Source organism: Capsella rubella, unplaced genomic scaffold (genome assembly GCF_000375325.1).
Source record: "Capsella rubella cultivar Monte Gargano unplaced genomic scaffold, Caprub1_0 scaffold_6, whole genome shotgun sequence".
Lineage (NCBI taxonomy): Eukaryota > Viridiplantae > Streptophyta > Magnoliopsida > Brassicales > Brassicaceae > Capsella > Capsella rubella.
The window spans coordinates 9,712,614-9,731,562 of NW_006238918.1; the positions used below are offsets into that span (position 1 = coordinate 9,712,614).

The following is an 18,949-nucleotide window of genomic DNA, read 5'->3' on the forward strand; positions in this document are numbered from 1 at the left end:
CTTACTTCCATTGCTGAGTAAATAAAATGTGAGTTTTATAGACTCATAGTACAAAGGGCTGTGGGAGAAAGAAGCCAATACAATGGCCGGTATGTGAGAAGTCGTTGAAATGTGTTATTCTAAAACAATTTTTTTTTTTTTTGGTAAAAATTCTAAAACAATTTTTAGTTTTATGAAAATCAATTTTATTTTATTTTTAACTTTCTCAAATGCCTTAAAATTCTACTAATTACCACTAAATATTTGTAACTAAAATTCTACAGAGTTTGTTGAAATCACTTTATAAATCATGAGATTCCCTAAAATCTCTCTAAATTCCCTAAAATTTAAAAGTATCTAAATACATCCAAATCACAGATCCACTATCCCCCCCTTAATGTTAAATTAAATACATAAATTCCAACTTATTAGTGTCACATTCCCCCAATTATGTCCCAACTAGATAAATATATGTGCGACTTCACAAAACAAAGAGAGACCTATGCGTTCTCTGAGTTGAGACCCCTAACTGCTTTAACGTCAAGCTCCCAGTATGCACCATCTCCGAACCGAGACACTCTTCTCTCGTGCCTAAACGCAGGAATCTGATGCGAGAATCGACACACTTCGGTCTTTGAAATGTCTACAGAAGTGGCATTTGACTGTTGAGTTCTTTCGTAGAGAGGCTTGTTGTTAAACTCCTTTGACTGCAAAGGCATCACTTTTATCCTCTGCTCGTCGGTTTCCACTACTTCAACAATCTCAAGCTCTTCAGTCTCGGCGTTATCTGTGGTGTTCCAGTTCTTGTACAGAGCCCATATCTCACCCTTTCCTGGGTATACTTCGAATCTGCTCCTTTTACTCTTCACAGTTTGAACCTGATGTGAGAAGCTGCTAGGTAGAAGGACTTCTGCTTTACCGGTCTTCAATTTGAAGCGGCCACAGCACACAGGTCGTGGCATGTGTGTTGGAGGGCGATACAGCTCTAGAGGAGCTACATGTAACTTGAATTCAGGGATAGTGTCGATTTTCTTGATCTGAGCATACTTTCTGGGAATCCCTTTGTCATTGCTATAAACGGCCCATACTTGATCAATCTGAAATTTGTCCCAAGATCTCTGGCTCTCGAAGTCAAAATGGTTTTCTTCCTCGGGTTTGGATGGCACATGAGTCACTGGTTCTGGGCCTTTTGCACTACCATTTAACTGAGTCAGTAAACCATTACCCCTGGACTCAGACAATGAATCATCATTTCTCCCATGTTTCTTTAGGTTCCCTGTCAGTTTGTATATATCCCGACGTGATTTTCTCGTTCTTGAGGAATCCATTGTGGTAGTCTTCTCAGATTTCTTTGGGGTAGTCATCTTCTCAGCTATTTCTCGACCTGACCGTGAAGTTACTTGATTTTTTGTCTGACTCAATAGACGAGGAGATTTTCGCAGTTTCAAGCCATCTACTGCTTTGACACTCTTTCTGGTCTTCTTCACTGAGTTCATTTCATGATTAGTACGTCTACCATCAGATTCATTGGAGAATGAAACATGCTTGTCATGGACTTTTGGACGTTTTTTTCCCAGTGGACTGCTCTCTGGAGTAGTATTTGCCTGCATTTTAACCTTGGAAGCTTCAGGAAAAGGACCAATAGTTTTACCATCCGGCCTTTCTCTATTCAACACAACATCAGCTTTTGAATAATCAATCTCAAACAATTGTTTTGGTAAAGCAGCAGTATCTAATTCGAAGCACCCAGGAGGAACACCTTCTCTCTCCTTTCCAGTCATTTTGAATGCCGGCACTTTATGCGAAAACCTAAGCATCTCACTTGGCGGAATTTGAATTTGGAGAATTCCATTTTGTGCAGCTTGGTGAAAGAGGGAGACAAACCCTTCCACTTTTCCCAGATAGGCCACTCCAAGGCCAATCTCATCTTTAAAATTAGACAGAATCTCAACAAAGTCATATTCATAAGGCTGTTTATGATTTTCTGAGGTAGCACTCCAACTGATATCCCAGCGTCTGAAAACTGCCCAAATTTCCCCCTTTCTTGGATATATGACGGTGCTATTGTTGCGAGTTAAGTGAAACATCTGACAAGAAAATTTTAAGTGGTCGTTTTCTTCGTCTGTATCCCCATCCCGAAAGATCCCACAAGCAATGGGAATAGAGTTCTCTTTGACATCATGTAGTGGCTCAATCCACGTAATCCACATCTTGAACTCAGAATCCAACACTTTCTTTATCCGAGCATACAGCCGAGGCATACCGTCAATCGAATCATATATAGACCACACCTGGTCGACAGCAAAACAGTTTGTTGTCAGTTCAAAATTACTGAACTCTGGATCAGGTGAATCCTCTGTAATAAGCATTTCGTTCGCATTGTGGTTACTGTCCATCTTTCCAGCCATAACCACCCTTTCTCCATTTGCTTCACATCCGTCATGATCTTTGTATTTGGTTGATGAGATTTCAGGATATCCAGAATCCACATTTTTCTTAGCTTTTCCTAACACACATGAAGGGGCACATGAACCACCAGAATCAAGACGTTTAGATGAACCAACACCGCCGAATCCTTTCTTCGTAGTTTGCTCAGATTTCAATCCACTGTTTGACTTTGACTTTGACCTTTTTTTTGGAGGGCTTAGGAAATCATCACTGCCTACCTCCACTGCGTGAGAACTCTGTTGGCTTCTCCTTGGAGATTTCCTCTTATTACTATCTTTTGAATCCGCTTTATCCTTAATAATATCAGAGGCATCAACATTAATAATCTCAATGGGGTCCTCCACACATTTTTTTCTCTTGTTCTTGTCCTTGCTCATAGAGGGTGCTTTATCACTCCTTGAAACTGACTCATCAGGTACAGATTTTGATGCACCTCTTTCAGGTTCTGTAACCTTAGGTTGTGGCTTGTTTAGTTTAGCTGCACTCTTCATCTTTCCTTCATTACTTGATACATCATAATTCTTCATGGATTCAGCCTCTGTTCTGGATTCTTTTACTTCAAATTTCTTGCTCTCACCTCCTCCATTCTTGTTGTTGATATTCTCATTGAAAGATTCGTTCTTTTCGACCTCAGCTGCTACACTTCCTGGTTGGACTTTCTTTTCGACCTCAGCAGATGTGTTACATGGCCCTTGATTTCGAACTTCTGTTTGACCAGTACTTGGTTTAGGTGGTGGTGCATTAAATCCAGTGTCGTAGGCCATGTAAGTTCTTTGACAACTGGTACAATGCAGAACAGTGTTCACATATTTTCTCAAGTATTTATACCTATAGCCACAATGCTCACAACGTGTCCAAAATGTAACATTGCTAATAGCACTATCACTAGCACTGTTTGCAGCTGGACGTTGTACACCAGAGTTTGCAGTCGAATCTTTACTAGCAAACCGTAAATAGATTCTGCGCTTAATATCATACCGAGACCGTTTATCCTTGTCAGCGAGAAAACTACTAGCATCCCAAACCAATTTAAAAGCAGCCTCTGCACCGGGAAACTGGTTTTTATCAGGATGGAGAAGCAAGGCAAGCTTCCTGACCTGCTTCTTGATCGTAGCATCATCAGCAAAATGCATAACTTGGAGAATACCATACCAATTCTCAAGACCGTTGATTTTCGTCTCAGCAGACTTATGAACATCACACACAGCTATCATTTGTGGTAAACTCTCAAGACCTGGGAAGAGACACTGAGCCTTTAACAAAAGCTTCAGAGCACCAACGAAATCACCATTCTTCATCTTATCCTCAGCTAACTCTTTCGCCCTTAAGGCCTCTTCCTTATTGCATTCCATTTCTCAACCAAGAAATTATCTTCAAACAGCTCAAATTTCAGAAATCAGAACAACAAAGACATCAAATGAACCAATATCTCATTCCTGAAACACACAAAAATCCATAGCTGTCGTTAGCAAATAGTCATTATACTCAAAGTTATACAATTTAGGGAGCACCAATGAAAAGTAATAATACCCTAATCGATTCATAGAAACTACACTAAAACCCTAGAACAAAATAAAAATAAAAATCGAAGCTTTATAACGACGACCTTGATAAATCAACTTCAAACAGGAAGAAACCGAATCACAAGAATGTTCTGTCGGATTAGGTAAGACACAATCAAAGATCAGTCAGATTTGCTCTCTAGTATTCAGGATGTGGGAATTAGGGTTCATGAGCTCAGTGTTTCAAAAAAGGGTGGAACTGAAAAGGCTCGAAACGATCTCATTTCTCTACTTATTTGTTTTTTTTTTTGTTTTTTTAAAAATAAAGTTTTTAAATTTCCACAAACAGAGAGAGGCTTTAATAGAATCGGGAAAAGATTTAATCTTTACCTGTCAGATGTGAAACGAGAATGGTGGCTTCGTGAGACTGCAGCGATTTCAATCCGTGAAACCAACTTCGAGAAATGGACAATGTAAAGCTCAATTCCTTGACCAACAATGGCGGAATCGTGTGGAATCGAGTGTTTTGTGTCGGAGTCGAGTTATACGAGGGGAAGGGTTAGTGTTTTTGAATACAGAAAAAATTGTGAAGGATACGGTGTCGTTTTAGTAGATATGAGTTGAGTAAAGGCTCTCAGTCTCATATCCAATATTAGATTTCTTGTATTGGTCCACCAAAGAAAAAATAGCGAAAATCAATCCAGACTATTTGATGACGGTATTTTTATACCCAAATTACGATAACCAGCAAATAGTAACCTAAACTTACACAAAATTTAAATTCTCATCCTAAATATATAAAACCAGGCAAAATCAACATATACCGAAACGGTGTCAGTTATCCACTTAACGGCGATAAGTCAGCCGACATCGTGGCAATGACGGGACCGTCGTTTCGTGAGTTTACGGCTGATATAACTGAGTATTTGTAAGGCATTTAGCCATTTAGCCATTTCAACAAAACTTATTGAAAAACATATCTTCTTCATCTTATCTTCTTCCCTCTCTATCTCTCTGTGCGCCGTCACTACACCATCCTCCATTATCAAACTAACTCGCTTCTAAGATAGTTCTTCTCTTTCTCTAACCATCTTTGGCGTGAGGTTTACTTAAATCCTAGGTTTACGATGGATCTTTGGTTTGAGATTACTAATCCATTTCTTACTGTTTCACAACGCCGATGGATATTTAAGCTAGAAGAACTATTTCGTTACCATCTTATTATATAAACCTTGGTTTTCAAAGTCAGCCATTAACAAGATCGTGACACGTGTCAATTATAAACGATAAGATGTTGACACGTGGCGTAACTATTTTTGTTAATATTTGGATAAAATATAAATATTATTAACCCTATCGAAAAAGGAAATATATAAAATATATTTTATAAAGAATTATATATTAAAAATTATTAATAAAATTAAACAAATAACCTAATTTCAGTTATGTCAGTTTGGTTTATTAATAAGATAGGGATTTAAAGTTTATAATTAACAAGAATATATGGCGGTTTTTGTTTACAGAAGAGGATTAAGGTTTAAACTTTAATTTTACAATTAAATAAAGTTATTTGTTGGTTTGGGTATATAAATGATAAATAAGAATTATGGTTTATCTTTATAAATTAAAATTATGGTTTAAGTTTAACAATTAAACGAGATTATATGTCGAAACTTGGTTTTTAAATTTACTAACTCACGTGATCATGATAAGTGTCAAGTAAAAGCATAAGATGTCGCAACATGTTATATATAATTTTGTTAATATTAAGATACAAATAGAATTTTTAAACAACATTAAAAAATAATTATAAAAAATTAAATAGAATTTTTGAGAAATACCCCTTTTGGTGTACTCCTTTTCAAATTTACGTCATTTATCTATCCATTTTCAAAAATATCTATGTTTGAATATGAAAATTATAAAGTTTTATATGGTTTATAAGGCACTTCTATATAATAACTACTACTTGGAAATTTGGTACAAATATTTTATATTGTTTTAAAAGGTTTTATTTTATAAGTTTTATAAGATTTTTAAGTGGTTTTTAAAAGGGTTTATAAGGTTTTTAAAAGGTATTTATAAGTTATTTTAAGCTATTTATGAAAGATATATAAAAATTTAAACATATATAAAGGTAATTTCTGTGTATATTTATAAGTTTTCACACATAATTGGATAAATTTCAACATTTAAAGTGGTTTTTTTTATAACGTTTGAAATAGGGGTATTTTTAAAAAGTGGTATGGAAAAAGGGTATTTTTGATGATTAAAAAGTATAAAAAATTGATATTTATAAAAACAAAATGTGTAAGCTTATATATTTAGACACAAATTATCTTTCTATGTGTGTAAATTTAAATACCATATAAATACCTTTAAATTTTTAAAAATTATTTAAAAAACATAGAAAACCTTTTTAAACCTTATAAAAACCTTATAAAAGTCTTATAAATTCCGTTTAGAACCTTTTTAAAACTTTATAAATATTTGTATTGAGTCTCCCAATAGTAATAATAATCTAGATGTACCTTATAAACTATATAAAAGTTTACAATTTTCATATTTGAAAAGGGATATTTTTAAAATGGATAGAAAATTGGTGTATTTTTAAAAAGGGGTATTTCTCAAAAATCTCTTTCAACTATTAACCTAATTTTTGGTTTTGCCAGTTGTAGGTTTTACAATAATAAGGGTTATATGTTGAGTTTATAAATCTGCATTATAGTTTAGATTTTATAATTGAACGAGATTATTTATCGGTTTGGGTTTATTAAAGAGGAGTGAGATTTAGGTTTTACAACTAAACAAGGTTATTTATCAGTTTGGGTTCATAAAGGAGAATTAGGATTTACAGTTTACAAATAAATTATATTTTGAGTTTAACTAAATACATAATTTTATTCATGATTTTTATTTTATAATATGTTATATTTGTTTAATTTTAATTTATGTATGAATGTATTATGCCATTGAGCAATTTCATTGTCTAAAACATAAGGGTGAATAAAATATTTTCGAAAATAATATTTTTAGCTTAAATTAAAGATAACAAAGTTCAATATAAATCGTAATATAGTAATTTTAAAATATTTTAAAGAAAATATGTAGTTTTTTATAATTCGTATTTGAAAGATTTTTTAATGTTTTCTTCAACGATGCTATAATTTATTTTAGAATCTTGGTGTTTATTTGCGTTGTTTATATGAATTTATTTACAAATGACTATATTTATATTTAACCTCATATTTTAGATTGATGTTAATTTGAAAGAACTTTACCATCATATTAAATAATAATTAATTAATTTTCATAGTGTGAGAATGATTTTTTGAAAAAAATTTAAAGTTAAGAAATAACTTTTTTACAAAATGGTATAATCATGTTTTAGAGGATAATTGCTAAATTAAGATTTTTAAAAATATTTTAGCAATATTATGAGTAATGGTGAATAGCTCCAAAATGTTTGGTGATTGTCAATTTGACATTACTAGATTTTTATAATTAACGTTTAATATCGAATTTTAAGAGATATATGTATATATATACATATATATATATATACACGTTTATTTGATACTTCAAAGCAAATAAAATCTCTTTCCAAATGAAATTAATTTCTCTTATTTATTCAAACAAAAGTTTGGAAATTATTTTTTTATAAGTTATAATAAATTATAATTTCAATTTAATTTTAAATAAAGATAACCCGTCCATCGGACGGGTACTAAACTAGTTAGTTATAAAATCTCAATGTGTACCATTTATTTGCTTTCCACATATATATAGAACAAATTTCACATTGTGACCTAAATAGTACATACACAAGCAAAACGATGCACTCTAGATTAGAAGAGTAAAGTTTTGTTTTGTCCAAACTAAAGAAAGCAAAAAGAAACCAAGGAAAAAAAAGCAAGATACAGTACTTCAATCCTCCAAGAACCTAAAAGCAAGCAGTGGCTAGTATCTCCTGTAGAAAGGATTCAAAGGTTGATAAACTTGGTAAACTTGGGGTTCCTCTGGTTGTTGTCTCCACGGGTTATAATGGTATTCGGAGTTAGGAATCCCCGTGAACCCTCTGTCGTAGTTGTCGACCGGCCAAGTTTGTCTTTGATTCAAGGAATAGTCATGGCTGGGAAAGTGATTGCTTGTGTGTGAAGCAACATGTCCTGAGTTCTGATTGTTTCCTGACAGGCTGCGTTTTTTGCCTCTCTTATTCTTCTTAGCCGAAGACGGTTTGCTCGCGCAGGAGGAAGCAGCTTGGATTGAAGGTTCCAAAGGTGTGTTGCGAGTTCCCGAAGCAACCTCTGCTGTTACATTTGGTGGTATTTCCGTCTGGGATTGTTGGATTGTCAAATCGGGTTTGGATGGGGATCCGTTATTAGTTGTGTTTCTTCTAAGCTTCAGAAGCGACTTGATTTGTTCCTCCAGGTTCTCGAGCTGGAACTCTGATTCGAGTTTGTGACACTTTATGCATTTAATGGCTGCTCTAAGTGTTCTGATCTGTCTGTCTATGGCTGCAACCTATAATGCATGTTTTGTGTTACAACAATCTTCTTTAATAGTTTTATTGTGATATAAGAAGTTAAGAACAAATAAACGGCTGAAGTTTTACCTGAGTTGCAGATTCGTTCTTGGCGTCTCTATATGACTTCTCTGCAGATTCCTTTGTGATCCTCAACGAATCGTTTATAATAGCGGAAACAGGTTGGAATCTATGGACCATACCAAATGAGTATATGTAGTCGACTGCCTTGATACGGTGCCCAGTTTTAATGAGATTTTGAATAAAACCTGTTGAAACAAAGCCAAATGAACTCTACAGTACTATGACATATGTAAACCGATTAAACAAGTTCATAGAGTTCAAACATTTTCAAAAGAAGGCATCCAATTCATCAATTTAATCTTAAGGCCTAGCGGTTTGCAATAGCGGGAGAGCATTGAAAAAGGAATCACCTGGCATGGCGTTGTCCAACCCGAGAAACTGGCAAAGATCAGGAGATACACTTTGCCAATAAGAATTGTCTAGTAGACCTAGAAGGTCATTAGCCTTGAACTCTGACACAATTCCAAAGATACCCAGAAACTGTAGGAAACAAATGACTTCCAATTCATCCCTTTTGCACTTCAAAATCTTATCTTTCCAGTAAATAGCAAGTTTTTTCGCATCGCCTTTCACAGGATGTCCAATTTGAGGCATGAGCTTCTTCAGCTGATTCAACAATACGGAGCAGCTAGCTGAAGTAACCAGAAGCTTGAACTCGTATCCCCCTTCAGCATTTGTAGCACACAGAGCCATGGATGTGTCAAGAAAAATCTTTGCTGGATCTGGTGTGCATTTGAGAGCATTGGAGAGATCCTCACTCTCGTTTAGAGGTTGCTTGTTTACTAGCTCCCTTAACATGTCTGCGGTAATGAAACTAGGGAGGACGTTGGGCTTGGTTTCAGTACTTGATGGATGAGTTGCTATGGTGTCTGGCTGATGATTTACTCCGGATTCTTTAATCTGATTCCCAGAAGGAATGGACACAACCTCGACCCGCTTCACTGGATGATCTAAAGGAATAAGAAAACTGTCAATTTAAGGTTGATTACTTATGTCAAACAAAAGAACAATGTTCTGATCGAATTTATGACTCGAGACCCCACTAAAGAGCTTATAGAGGCAATTTTATGTAAATTTCATGACTCAAAACCCACATGTTAAGTGAGTGCAAGTTAGTGAAAAAAAATGGCATAGATAAGTAAGGTCGAGCTCTTAATTCAAGAGCAAGATTGATACAGGAATCAAGAAGATACCTGTTGAATTCTGAGGAGGAGCTATTGGTTCAGTTAATCTTTGACGTTTGGCTGCAGTGTTATGTTCATGCGGACTAATCGATTGAGCATCAGGTTTCCCTACAGCTTTGGTTGTACTCTGTCCTTTTTCATAACTTTTACGAACTGGTTCCATTGCTTTCTGAACTGATTCATCATTCTTCAGTGCAGTCAGCTTTTTAAGAATTTTAGCAGGAAACATGGACTCGGCTTTCGCCTCTTTGATGTACTTAAGGGCCATGACTGCATCAGCTCTTCTCTTCTCCCTTCTTGCTTTCTACAACAAGTCAACAAGCTTAATTAACTTACATCAGACATGAACACACATCATAAGCCAGATTATATAGAACACACATCATAAGCCAGATTGTATAGAACAGACATCATAAGCCAGATTGAATAGAGCACAGAGAGAGTGGTTAGATTACCTGTGCCTCAATTGAATTTCCAGTCCCAGCAATCACTCGGGCAGCTTTATCTGAGGAAATCAAGAAATCAAGCAAAAATTCTCCTGGCCGTCCTGCGGGACAAAGCTTGTATAACCGGAATTCACAGATAAATTTCAGTGTTGTGAGATAATCTTCTCTTTTTTTCAGAGTTTCAACCACACCTGCAGGGAATTTAACATGAAGTTACAGACTTGTGGACAACAACTACTGTTAATCAGTCTAAAACAAGAAGCAAGCCTTACCAGAAACTTTATTTTCTAACCCCAGAAGCCGAAACAGTTTCGGGGCCTGATCATACGAAAGGAACCGCTCTAAAAGTGTAAAGAGCACCTCACGAGTAGTCAGAGAGGCCAAACTATAAGCAGCAAGAAACAACAAGCAACCTAAACCCATCGAGCTATTGTTCTGGTTGGTTTTAGCCTTGGCAATCCAGACAACCCCAAGTTGAGTCGCTTCCTCTTTTACCTTCGTTGTCATTTTCAGATTCATCTTTATCAACGTATCTAACATATCAATGCAACTCTTAACTACACTATCAACTCTATCACCAGCTTCTCCTAAATCTTTATTCAAGTATTCCTTAAAAGTCTCATCTATAGCATCCAAAACAAACTTAGCCGGATCCAAATATGGAACCATTCTCGCCAAGCCCGTGTTTTTCTTAACCAAATCATCCGCAAACTCTTTTGCATTGTCATTCAGGTATAAAGCCGAACACTTTGTGGGCATTGTCACACTTGAGCCCATGTTCTTAGCCAACAACGAAACCAATGGCTCAAACTCACCTCTAAACTTATCTTCTCCGGCGATACTCTGTTCTCTCTGTTCCTCTACTTCCTTCACCTTCAATTCAAGCTCTTTCGCTCTCACATCGAGTTCCATCAACTTCTCATCAGAGAACCTCTCCACCGATTCAATTCTAGTCGTAAACTTCTCCAACTGCTCAACCTCTCCCTTCTTCTTCTCAACCTCAGCCTTCTTCTCCAAATCAAACTCCTTCTCCTTCTTCTCAAAATCGCTCTGTTTCGAAAAAACCTCCTTCTCCTTCTTCTCCAGTTCCAAAGCTCGAACCTTTATCGATTCCTCAAGCAAATCAAGCTCCTTCTCCTTCTTCTCCAAATCAAACTCCTTCTCCTTCTTCTCCAAATCGAACTCCTTCTCCTTCTTCTCCAAATCGCTCTGTTTCGAAAAAACCTCCTTCTCCTTCTTCTCCAATTCCAAAGCTCGGACCTTTATGGATTCCTCAAGCAAATCAAGCTCCTTGGCTCGCTCGTCGAGGACGCTCCTTGTGGAATCGAAATAAGACTCGATCTCTTTCCATTGAATCGTAAGTAGAAGAACCGAATGAGCACTTTCTTGGATAGATTCTAGGGTTTTTCGGAAGTTACGCTTGCTTACATTAACAAGCTCCAAACCACTCGTTACCTTCTCCATCAAGCTACTCTCATTAACTAACAAACCCTAATAAGTTTCACCACAAATCTCCAAAACAAAACAAAAAAAAATCAAAGAACTTTGAATTCTTCACTTTGTGCTTTATTGTTCTCTCTCGGCGCCTGAATGTTTGATAATGATAATATTTCAGCTTTAGGGTGATTTTTATTATTTTTCCTTAATTTTTTCTTACCCATTTTTTAATTAAAATAATTAAAATATGGTAATATATATAATTGGGAAAAATACACCTCACTGCCTTAAGAAGAACTTTTTGTATTATCACTAGAGTGTATGATTTTTGGAGATATATTTTATTATATAAAATTTGGTTTTGGTTATTAACACAATCGAATTAATTGGATCGATAAGATGTTGACATGTAACAATTCTAAATTTATTAAGATGTTTTAAAATACAAAATGTAAAAGTTCTAAACCAATTACAAAAAGAAATCTATACAAAAAAAAAACTATTAGTTCCTATACTAAATAAAATTAAACATAATTATCATTAATACTTAAATAAAAATACAAATTAGTAGTGACTGAATTCCTTTTATGGTTCGGTCAACAAAAAAAAACATTCTTTCTATGGTTTTATGATTCCATATGAAATACCGGATACAATCTACATGTCCAATTGAAATATGAGCTAGATATATATATATACTAGCAGTTGACCCGCTCTGCGCGCGGGAGGTTTATATATATTTTTTTAATTTTTTTATTCGTATTGTGATATTTTATTTATTTTTAATTAATTTTCAAAACATATTATAGTTATTTTCTCTTGAATTATTATCTTTCAATATTTAAATTTGGATTAAAATCATTTTCTTTTTATCATGTTATAAACTAATATTTCACTTTCAATTTTATTTTTCCCCTTTAAGATTTTATATGTACAATTACATAAATGTTGTTTTTATTCTACCATAAATTGAAAATTTACTTACATTTTTAAAGTCAGTAACACATTTAAAATTTTAAACTATGATCAATTTAACATGAAAGTTGAATTATATTATTACCACTAACTAATATAAAATGAAAGTATTTCTTATTTAACATTTCATTTATTTACATAATTTATTTTTATTTATATAAATTTTCTATTAATCAAATAAGTAGTATAAATATGCACTAAATGAATGTTTTAAATTTATTTTAATGTAGAAAAAATGCAGTTTATGTGGATGCTTAGGTGACATCATGAGAAGAGAGAAAAAGCTACACATATATATATATATACATATATGCATTGTATTTCTGTAAGAACCATAAATAGAAACATGTAAGATATTAACAGAAATATAAATTATAGGCGCAATAGAAAAAATGTTGTAATCAAGGTGGATGAATCCTTAATTCCTTATAGATATCATTTTAACTCGATCTCAATCTTAACTCAACTCAAACTTTCAATTCTTAGTAAATCTTAAACTAAACTAAACTCAGTCTCATTCTTCATAAGCTAATGTCAAATCTTCACCATCATATACTTCATCTTCTTCTGCATATATTACAAAATAACAATGTTAATACTTAATACACACGTTATGCTTCTATAATCGTTACATATAATATGTAAGAAGAGGTCATTAGGAATAAAAGCATACTGAAACATGAGGAATTGAGGATGTTTCCTCTCCATATTGATTTTTTTTTTAATTTACAAGAGATTAAGAGCTATTAACCATAAACCCATCTAGACCAAAATACAAAACTATATCTTGTCATTTTACTTATTTCTAACTATACTAGCTTTAGAGTTCGACTAGAATCTGCTGCCATAGCTTGATGGGTTGAAGCAACGTCTAATCACAGGTCTAGAAGCCAGAGGATCAATCCTTGGACGTTTAAAACCAGCCTGGTGTGAAGATTGACCATGGGACACAGTTGAACCACCAGCTTGATATGTTTCCAAGTCTAGGGCTTGTTGTTGATTTGGTGATCCACCAAGGCTTGTTGGAAAGGTTTGGTTTGAGCCATGACTGGTGATAAATGAGCTGTGAATGACTGTGTGTGAAACCTGCGGAGGTTGAACTGGGACAAATGATGAGACCGCATATTGATTCTGGCTTTGAATTTCCCGCGGAACCATGAATTTGACGATAAGTTCCACAGGAAGATCGATTTCCAGCTCGAAGTCTTCGATGAGTGCAATTATGTCTCGCAGTTTTGCACCATCTCTGTCTTCAGCCTAGAAGACAACATAGAGTATATATATAAACCATCATTGACAATGGAATATAAATTTCAGGAAGATATGGATCAGAAGCAAGCTTTAACCTGCGAATCAAGTCTTCTCTTATCCTTGGCACAGCGTCTAAGATTTATGATCTCTTCTTTTAAAAACTGCCTAGGAGAAAATTGGCACTTCATGTTGAAATAAAGTATAAACCGGATTGCCCGAAAATAACGACCTTCGACTAGGAATTGTTTGACCAAGTCTGAAAAGATAAAACAAAGAATAAAACATACTTCATCAATCTTTCGAGTATCACAAATGCAAGAAAGAAACTGTTTAAAAAAAAAAAAAAACACAAACAACAATGTGTTGCAGAAGTAAAACTTACCTTGGATAGCATAACGAAGACCAAGAGATTCAAAGAGTTTCGGAGCCTGTTTGAAATCAACAACATACATGGCAAATCGTAACCTATATTCTCGACTTGTTCTATGCACCAAGTCATACACCACAATGAGTTGCAGAAAACCCCAAGCTTCAAGCGGTGACATCTGATCACTATTTCCCATCATCCTGCTCCATCGATATGCCACTTGTAATGCTTCTGACAGTAGATGATTGCTAGAACTTACAACACGTGGTAGCTCTTCCAAAAGGGAAACTACATGGTTAACTATAGGCTCTGTTAAACCCAACTCCCCTCTCTGTTGAGCACCAATGAGTACTTCGTTGACCAAATTTAAAATATACCCCGCCGGATCTGTCATAACTTGAAGTCCCGTAAAGACCTCATTGGGCGAAAAAGAAGCTGAGCCCTCAGGGTCCAAAAGAGCATCTTCATTACCCAAATCAGATGATGCTATGTTTTCTTGGACATCCGGGTAGCGAGAATCACTACTATTTCTGATTGGTGCTTCCGGGGGGTGCTGTTCAGGCTTATCATCCAATGAAGACAGTAGAACGTTGACTGCACACAAAAAAAAAAATTCAAAAAATATCACAAGACTACAAAGTAGAACTTAACTGCTATTTCTTAATGGTCTAAAGTTTTAGTATTGTTTGCTTGTAGCAGAATTAAATATCTCGACTATGTGGGATCTGGTTTTAAGGAATACTTTTAATGGCATATCAAAAAAAAAGTCATAGAAGAATCTTTATGCTACTTGAAGAGAAAGAGACGAGTAAATCTTTTTACTGAGAAAACTTACCAGGTGCTAGAGATGATACCCCAAGAGCCTTGCACAGACTTGGAGCGTATTGGCGAAGAAAGGCGGCATCAAACAGATTTTGGACTTTGTCAGCATCAAAAGTGTATGCCAAACTGAATGCAGCTAGAAAGTGCAGAAACCCCAAAACCGCCACTGGATTCTCTGCCTTGATCAGTGTTGTGTTCTTCCATTCAGTGGCTGATTTTACAGCTTCTCCTTGTACGTCAGTCTTGGGTTCTGGTGCCATATCCATTAAGCATTCCAGCAGGCAAATGCTACTCCTTCTAACACTATCTGGTTCAAGCTTCGTTACTGCCATCTTTTTATGAAGCTCTTGTATTGTGACTAACACAAGCTTTGCCGGGTCAGAAGAGGCTTTTAGAGCATTCAAAACATCAAGGTGAAGCTGATGACATTTCTTCAGGTGCCCATGTAAGAGTAATTGCAAAGTTTTCTCGTCACATACACCAGCGTCCCGTACCATGTTGTTTTGTTGACAAAAGTTAGCCAATCTCTTTACTTCCAGATCAAAATTTTTAGTACATTTAGCCAAGCTATCTTTTGTGGATTTCAGTTCCTCATCTTTTTTATCGATCCTTTCCTCCCGAGCATCAAGCTCTTTCTCTTTCAGTTCAATCTTTTCTGAGCGAACACGAACTTGCTTCTCCTTAATTCCAAGTTCTTTTTCACGCTCTATCAATGATGCTTTTAATTTGACTTGCTCTGCATCTTTAGTTTCAAAGCTTTTCAAGTCGTCTTGAATCTTTTTAAACTCTTCTTGTAACGACTTTAACTCTTTCTCTTTCATTTCCCAGTTTTGGAGACACTCTCTGTATGCATCCTTCACAGCGCATAGTTCTGTTTCCTTTAAAACAAATTCTGCAGTGGATTTTTCTAGATGTTTTTCAGTTGAATCCAGCTTTTTCTGTTTTGAATGTTGTTTCTCAGAGAGTTGCTGGATAGTTTTCTCTTTGGAGACAATCTCTAAAGTTAGTTTATGAATATCCTCCGTTATTTCATCATGTCTCTTCTCTTTAGAAGCAAGTTCTTCACTGTGTTCCTCGAGCAGTAACTTGATTGATTCATTGTGACCAGTCCGTTCCTGAATCAGCCTTTTAATCTCCTCCAACTCCTTACCCTTTGATGTAATCTGTACACATATCTCTTTCATCTCGTTATTTAGTGAGTTAGCCAGGTCAAGGTCCAGACTCAGTCCGTCCAACTCTTTCCTTTTAGAATCAAGTTCCAGAGACCGTGTCTCAAGCAGCTTCTGCTGAGAAGCCAGTCGCTCTTCCATCGACTGAAGGTGCTTGCCATACTCAGCAATTTTATCGAGAACCGCTGTAAGATCTTTTTTCTTCCTCTCTATTTCCTCCTCCAACTCTCTATTGCGAGTTTGACTCCTATCCAGATGTTCCATCTCTGTGCTGATCTCGCCACGATGCCTCTGAAGATCAATATTCATCTGTTCTAATTGTTTCTCTTTCAATTCAACCTCCCTCTGAGTCTTTATCAGTTCGGAAGTCCGTGTCTCAAACAGCTTCTCACATTTAGCAATTTCATCCACAACCAATCTGAGATCTTTAGTCTTTCTCTCTATTTCCTCTTCCAATGCTCTTCTATTAGTTTGAGCCTTACCCAAACGCTCCTTCTCTGCTCTGACCTCAACACGATATCTCTCAAGATCAACATTCATCCGTTGTAACTGTTCCGTTTTCAACTCAACCTCACTCTCAGTCTTTATTAGTTCCGAGGACCGTGTCTCAAACATCTTATCACATTCAGCAGTTTTCTCCACAACCAATTTGAGAGCTTTCTTCTTTCTCTCTAACTCCACTTCCACTTCTCTCCTGTCATTTCTAGTCCTAACCAAATGCTCCTTCTCTACGTTAACCTCAACACGATATCTCTCAACATCAGTCACCATCCGACTTAACTTTCCCCCCTGCAAATCAAGATCAACCTGAGTCTTTCTCAACAATTCAACCAACTCATTGACTTGACCTGTCTTTGACCTGTGCTCAACACTACACTCTTCCAAAGACTTCCTAAGAAAACCCAATTCCTCTCTTTTCTCTTCAATTTCACTCCTAAAGCCATTAGCTTTCATCTCTAAATCAATCACCTCAGCTTCCGCTGCATCAATCACTTTACCCCTTTCTTCAAGAGCAAAACTTCGATTCTCCAACTCAACCTCCTTCAACACCAATTCCTTAAACCTACTCTCTATTTTCTCCCCAACTGATTTTAAATGTTCCTCCAAATCACACCACTGAAGATTCAAGATAAGTATATCAGAGGCTTGAGACTGAATCTTCTCCATCGTTTTACGAAGATTCTCTTTCTTCACATCAACAAGCATTACCTCTTCTTCCAACTTAACTTCCTCCATCACTCTCAATTCCTTCAACTCCACGGAAGAGATCTTTCAAAACTTCAAAAAACAAAAAACCCACAAGAGAAAAAAACTCAAAATCACCATCAACTTCGATAAAGCTCTCTCCTTTTACACAGATTCCGAGCCAGAGAATAACTAACAACAGAGACAACAAAACCAAAGTAACAAAAACAGAGAAAAAAAGACCATACCTTTGGTCTGCGACGTCTCCGGACAGAACCAGCGACAAAACAGAGAATTAGGGTTTGAAACAACCAGAACACAACGAAGGAGTCGAAGTCACGATTCAGAGAAGCAAATGAGTGGCAGCGAAGGAAGAGAATCAAAGAATCAAACCCTAAAGCGAAAGAGAAGAGAAGAAGAGAAGAGAAAAAAAAAAAAAAAAAGAGACCTTTGTGTTTTGGGTACAACGAGTGCTTTTAACTGTGTGTCTTCCTTATTTTCGCCGTTTTGTGAAAGAGACCTGAAAATTAAATTAATTATGTCCTTTATTTATTAATTACTAACAAAAGTGTGGTTTAAAAACAGAATTAATCTCTGCTTAAATTTTGTCTCGGTCCGAATTTAATTTTATTAAATAACCTAAACTGCCTGTAAAGTTTAATCGTTGCTAATCGTTATTAATCGTTACATAATTAATAGTATTAATTACTTTGGCTTTTTTGCCGTCAAAATTTACAAAATTAAAAAAACAAATATAAAACTTTGCGTCTGACATGTCATATGGGATAACATGCTTGTCTTTCTGAATATGTCAAATCAAAATTATGTAAATGTTTGGAAAAAAAAATAACACAAATATTTTAATTTTAACTTTTAGCTTTCAATTTTTTCATTTTTATTTATTTTCAAGTATAAACAGCAAATTTTGTCCCAAAACAAAATTGCAAAAAAAATTATTAACTGCAAATAATTTTTTTTTTTTAACACATGTTTAACTGCAAATAATTTTATGTTGATCTTTTATGTCTAATAATGATATTGTAAAATGGTGTAAGGTTTAATTTGTTATTTATCTGTATATATATTTATCAAAAAAATTTATATGAATACTGAAATTATAATACATGTTTTCAAGATGGATACTGCATAATTAGTTTAACAAATATATATATATTTACATATTTTCTTAATATGATATGTTATTTGTTCAAATCCCACAAAAAAATAAAAGAATTTAGTAAATACTTATATGTGTAGTAATGACAAATTATTAACCAACATATATGATAATATGAAATTATGATAATAACAAATATGAACAATGGTGGACCGAATCATGAAGTTTGAGAGTGTAAGATAATCTAATCCACGTGGTCGATCTTATCGTTTTGGGTTTATTCCTTTTAATTTTGGAAATTATGAGATTTGGTATTGATTTGAGTTTATCTTTCTTTTTTTTTGGTCAACGAGTTTATCTTATTTACTTATTTTCCTATATAGCTCGATATAATCTTTCTATATAAGTCGATGTAAAGCAAAGATAAAATATGAAGAAAAATATGTAAAGCAAAGATG

At 35.0% G+C, this 18,949-nt stretch overlaps 3 protein-coding genes across 4 annotated transcripts; all 3 read right to left on the reverse strand.

The window, feature by feature from the left end:
• Positions 1 to 373: 373 nt before the first annotated feature.
• On the reverse strand, positions 374 to 4,458 carry LOC17881197. 2 transcript variants are annotated; one of them, XM_006289383.2, is made up of 2 exons: positions 4,320 to 4,458; positions 374 to 3,863 (listed from the first exon to the last, which is right to left on the reverse strand). In XM_006289383.2, the coding sequence occupies exon 2, from the start codon at positions 3,777 to 3,779 to the stop codon at positions 480 to 482; it is 3,300 nt and encodes a 1,099-aa protein (XP_006289445.1). In that variant the 5' UTR covers positions 3,780 to 3,863; positions 4,320 to 4,458; the 3' UTR covers positions 374 to 479. The 2 variants fall into 2 exon arrangements, with proteins under 2 accessions (XP_006289445.1, XP_023637174.1); XM_023781406.1 differs by lacking the exon at positions 4,320 to 4,458 and adding an exon at positions 4,034 to 4,154.
• A 3,255-nt stretch (positions 4,459 to 7,713) lies between these two features.
• On the reverse strand, positions 7,714 to 11,747 carry LOC17882726 (FRIGIDA-like protein 5). The gene is made up of 6 exons (XM_023780962.1): positions 10,441 to 11,747; positions 10,178 to 10,359; positions 9,732 to 10,026; positions 8,889 to 9,488; positions 8,545 to 8,723; positions 7,714 to 8,453 (listed from the first exon to the last, which is right to left on the reverse strand). Exons 1-6 carry the CDS (start codon positions 11,630 to 11,632, stop codon positions 7,890 to 7,892), a joined length of 3,012 nt encoding a protein of 1,003 aa, XP_023636730.1. The 5' UTR covers positions 11,633 to 11,747; the 3' UTR covers positions 7,714 to 7,889.
• A 1,407-nt stretch (positions 11,748 to 13,154) lies between these two features.
• On the reverse strand, positions 13,155 to 17,806 carry LOC17883376 (myosin heavy chain, skeletal muscle). Its single transcript, XM_006286868.2, has 5 exons — positions 17,623 to 17,806; positions 15,034 to 17,467; positions 14,214 to 14,792; positions 13,927 to 14,087; positions 13,155 to 13,837 (listed from the first exon to the last, which is right to left on the reverse strand). Exons 2-5 carry the CDS (start codon positions 17,423 to 17,425, stop codon positions 13,412 to 13,414), a joined length of 3,558 nt encoding a protein of 1,185 aa, XP_006286930.1. The 5' UTR covers positions 17,426 to 17,467; positions 17,623 to 17,806; the 3' UTR covers positions 13,155 to 13,411.
• Positions 17,807 to 18,949: the final 1,143 nt, after the last annotated feature.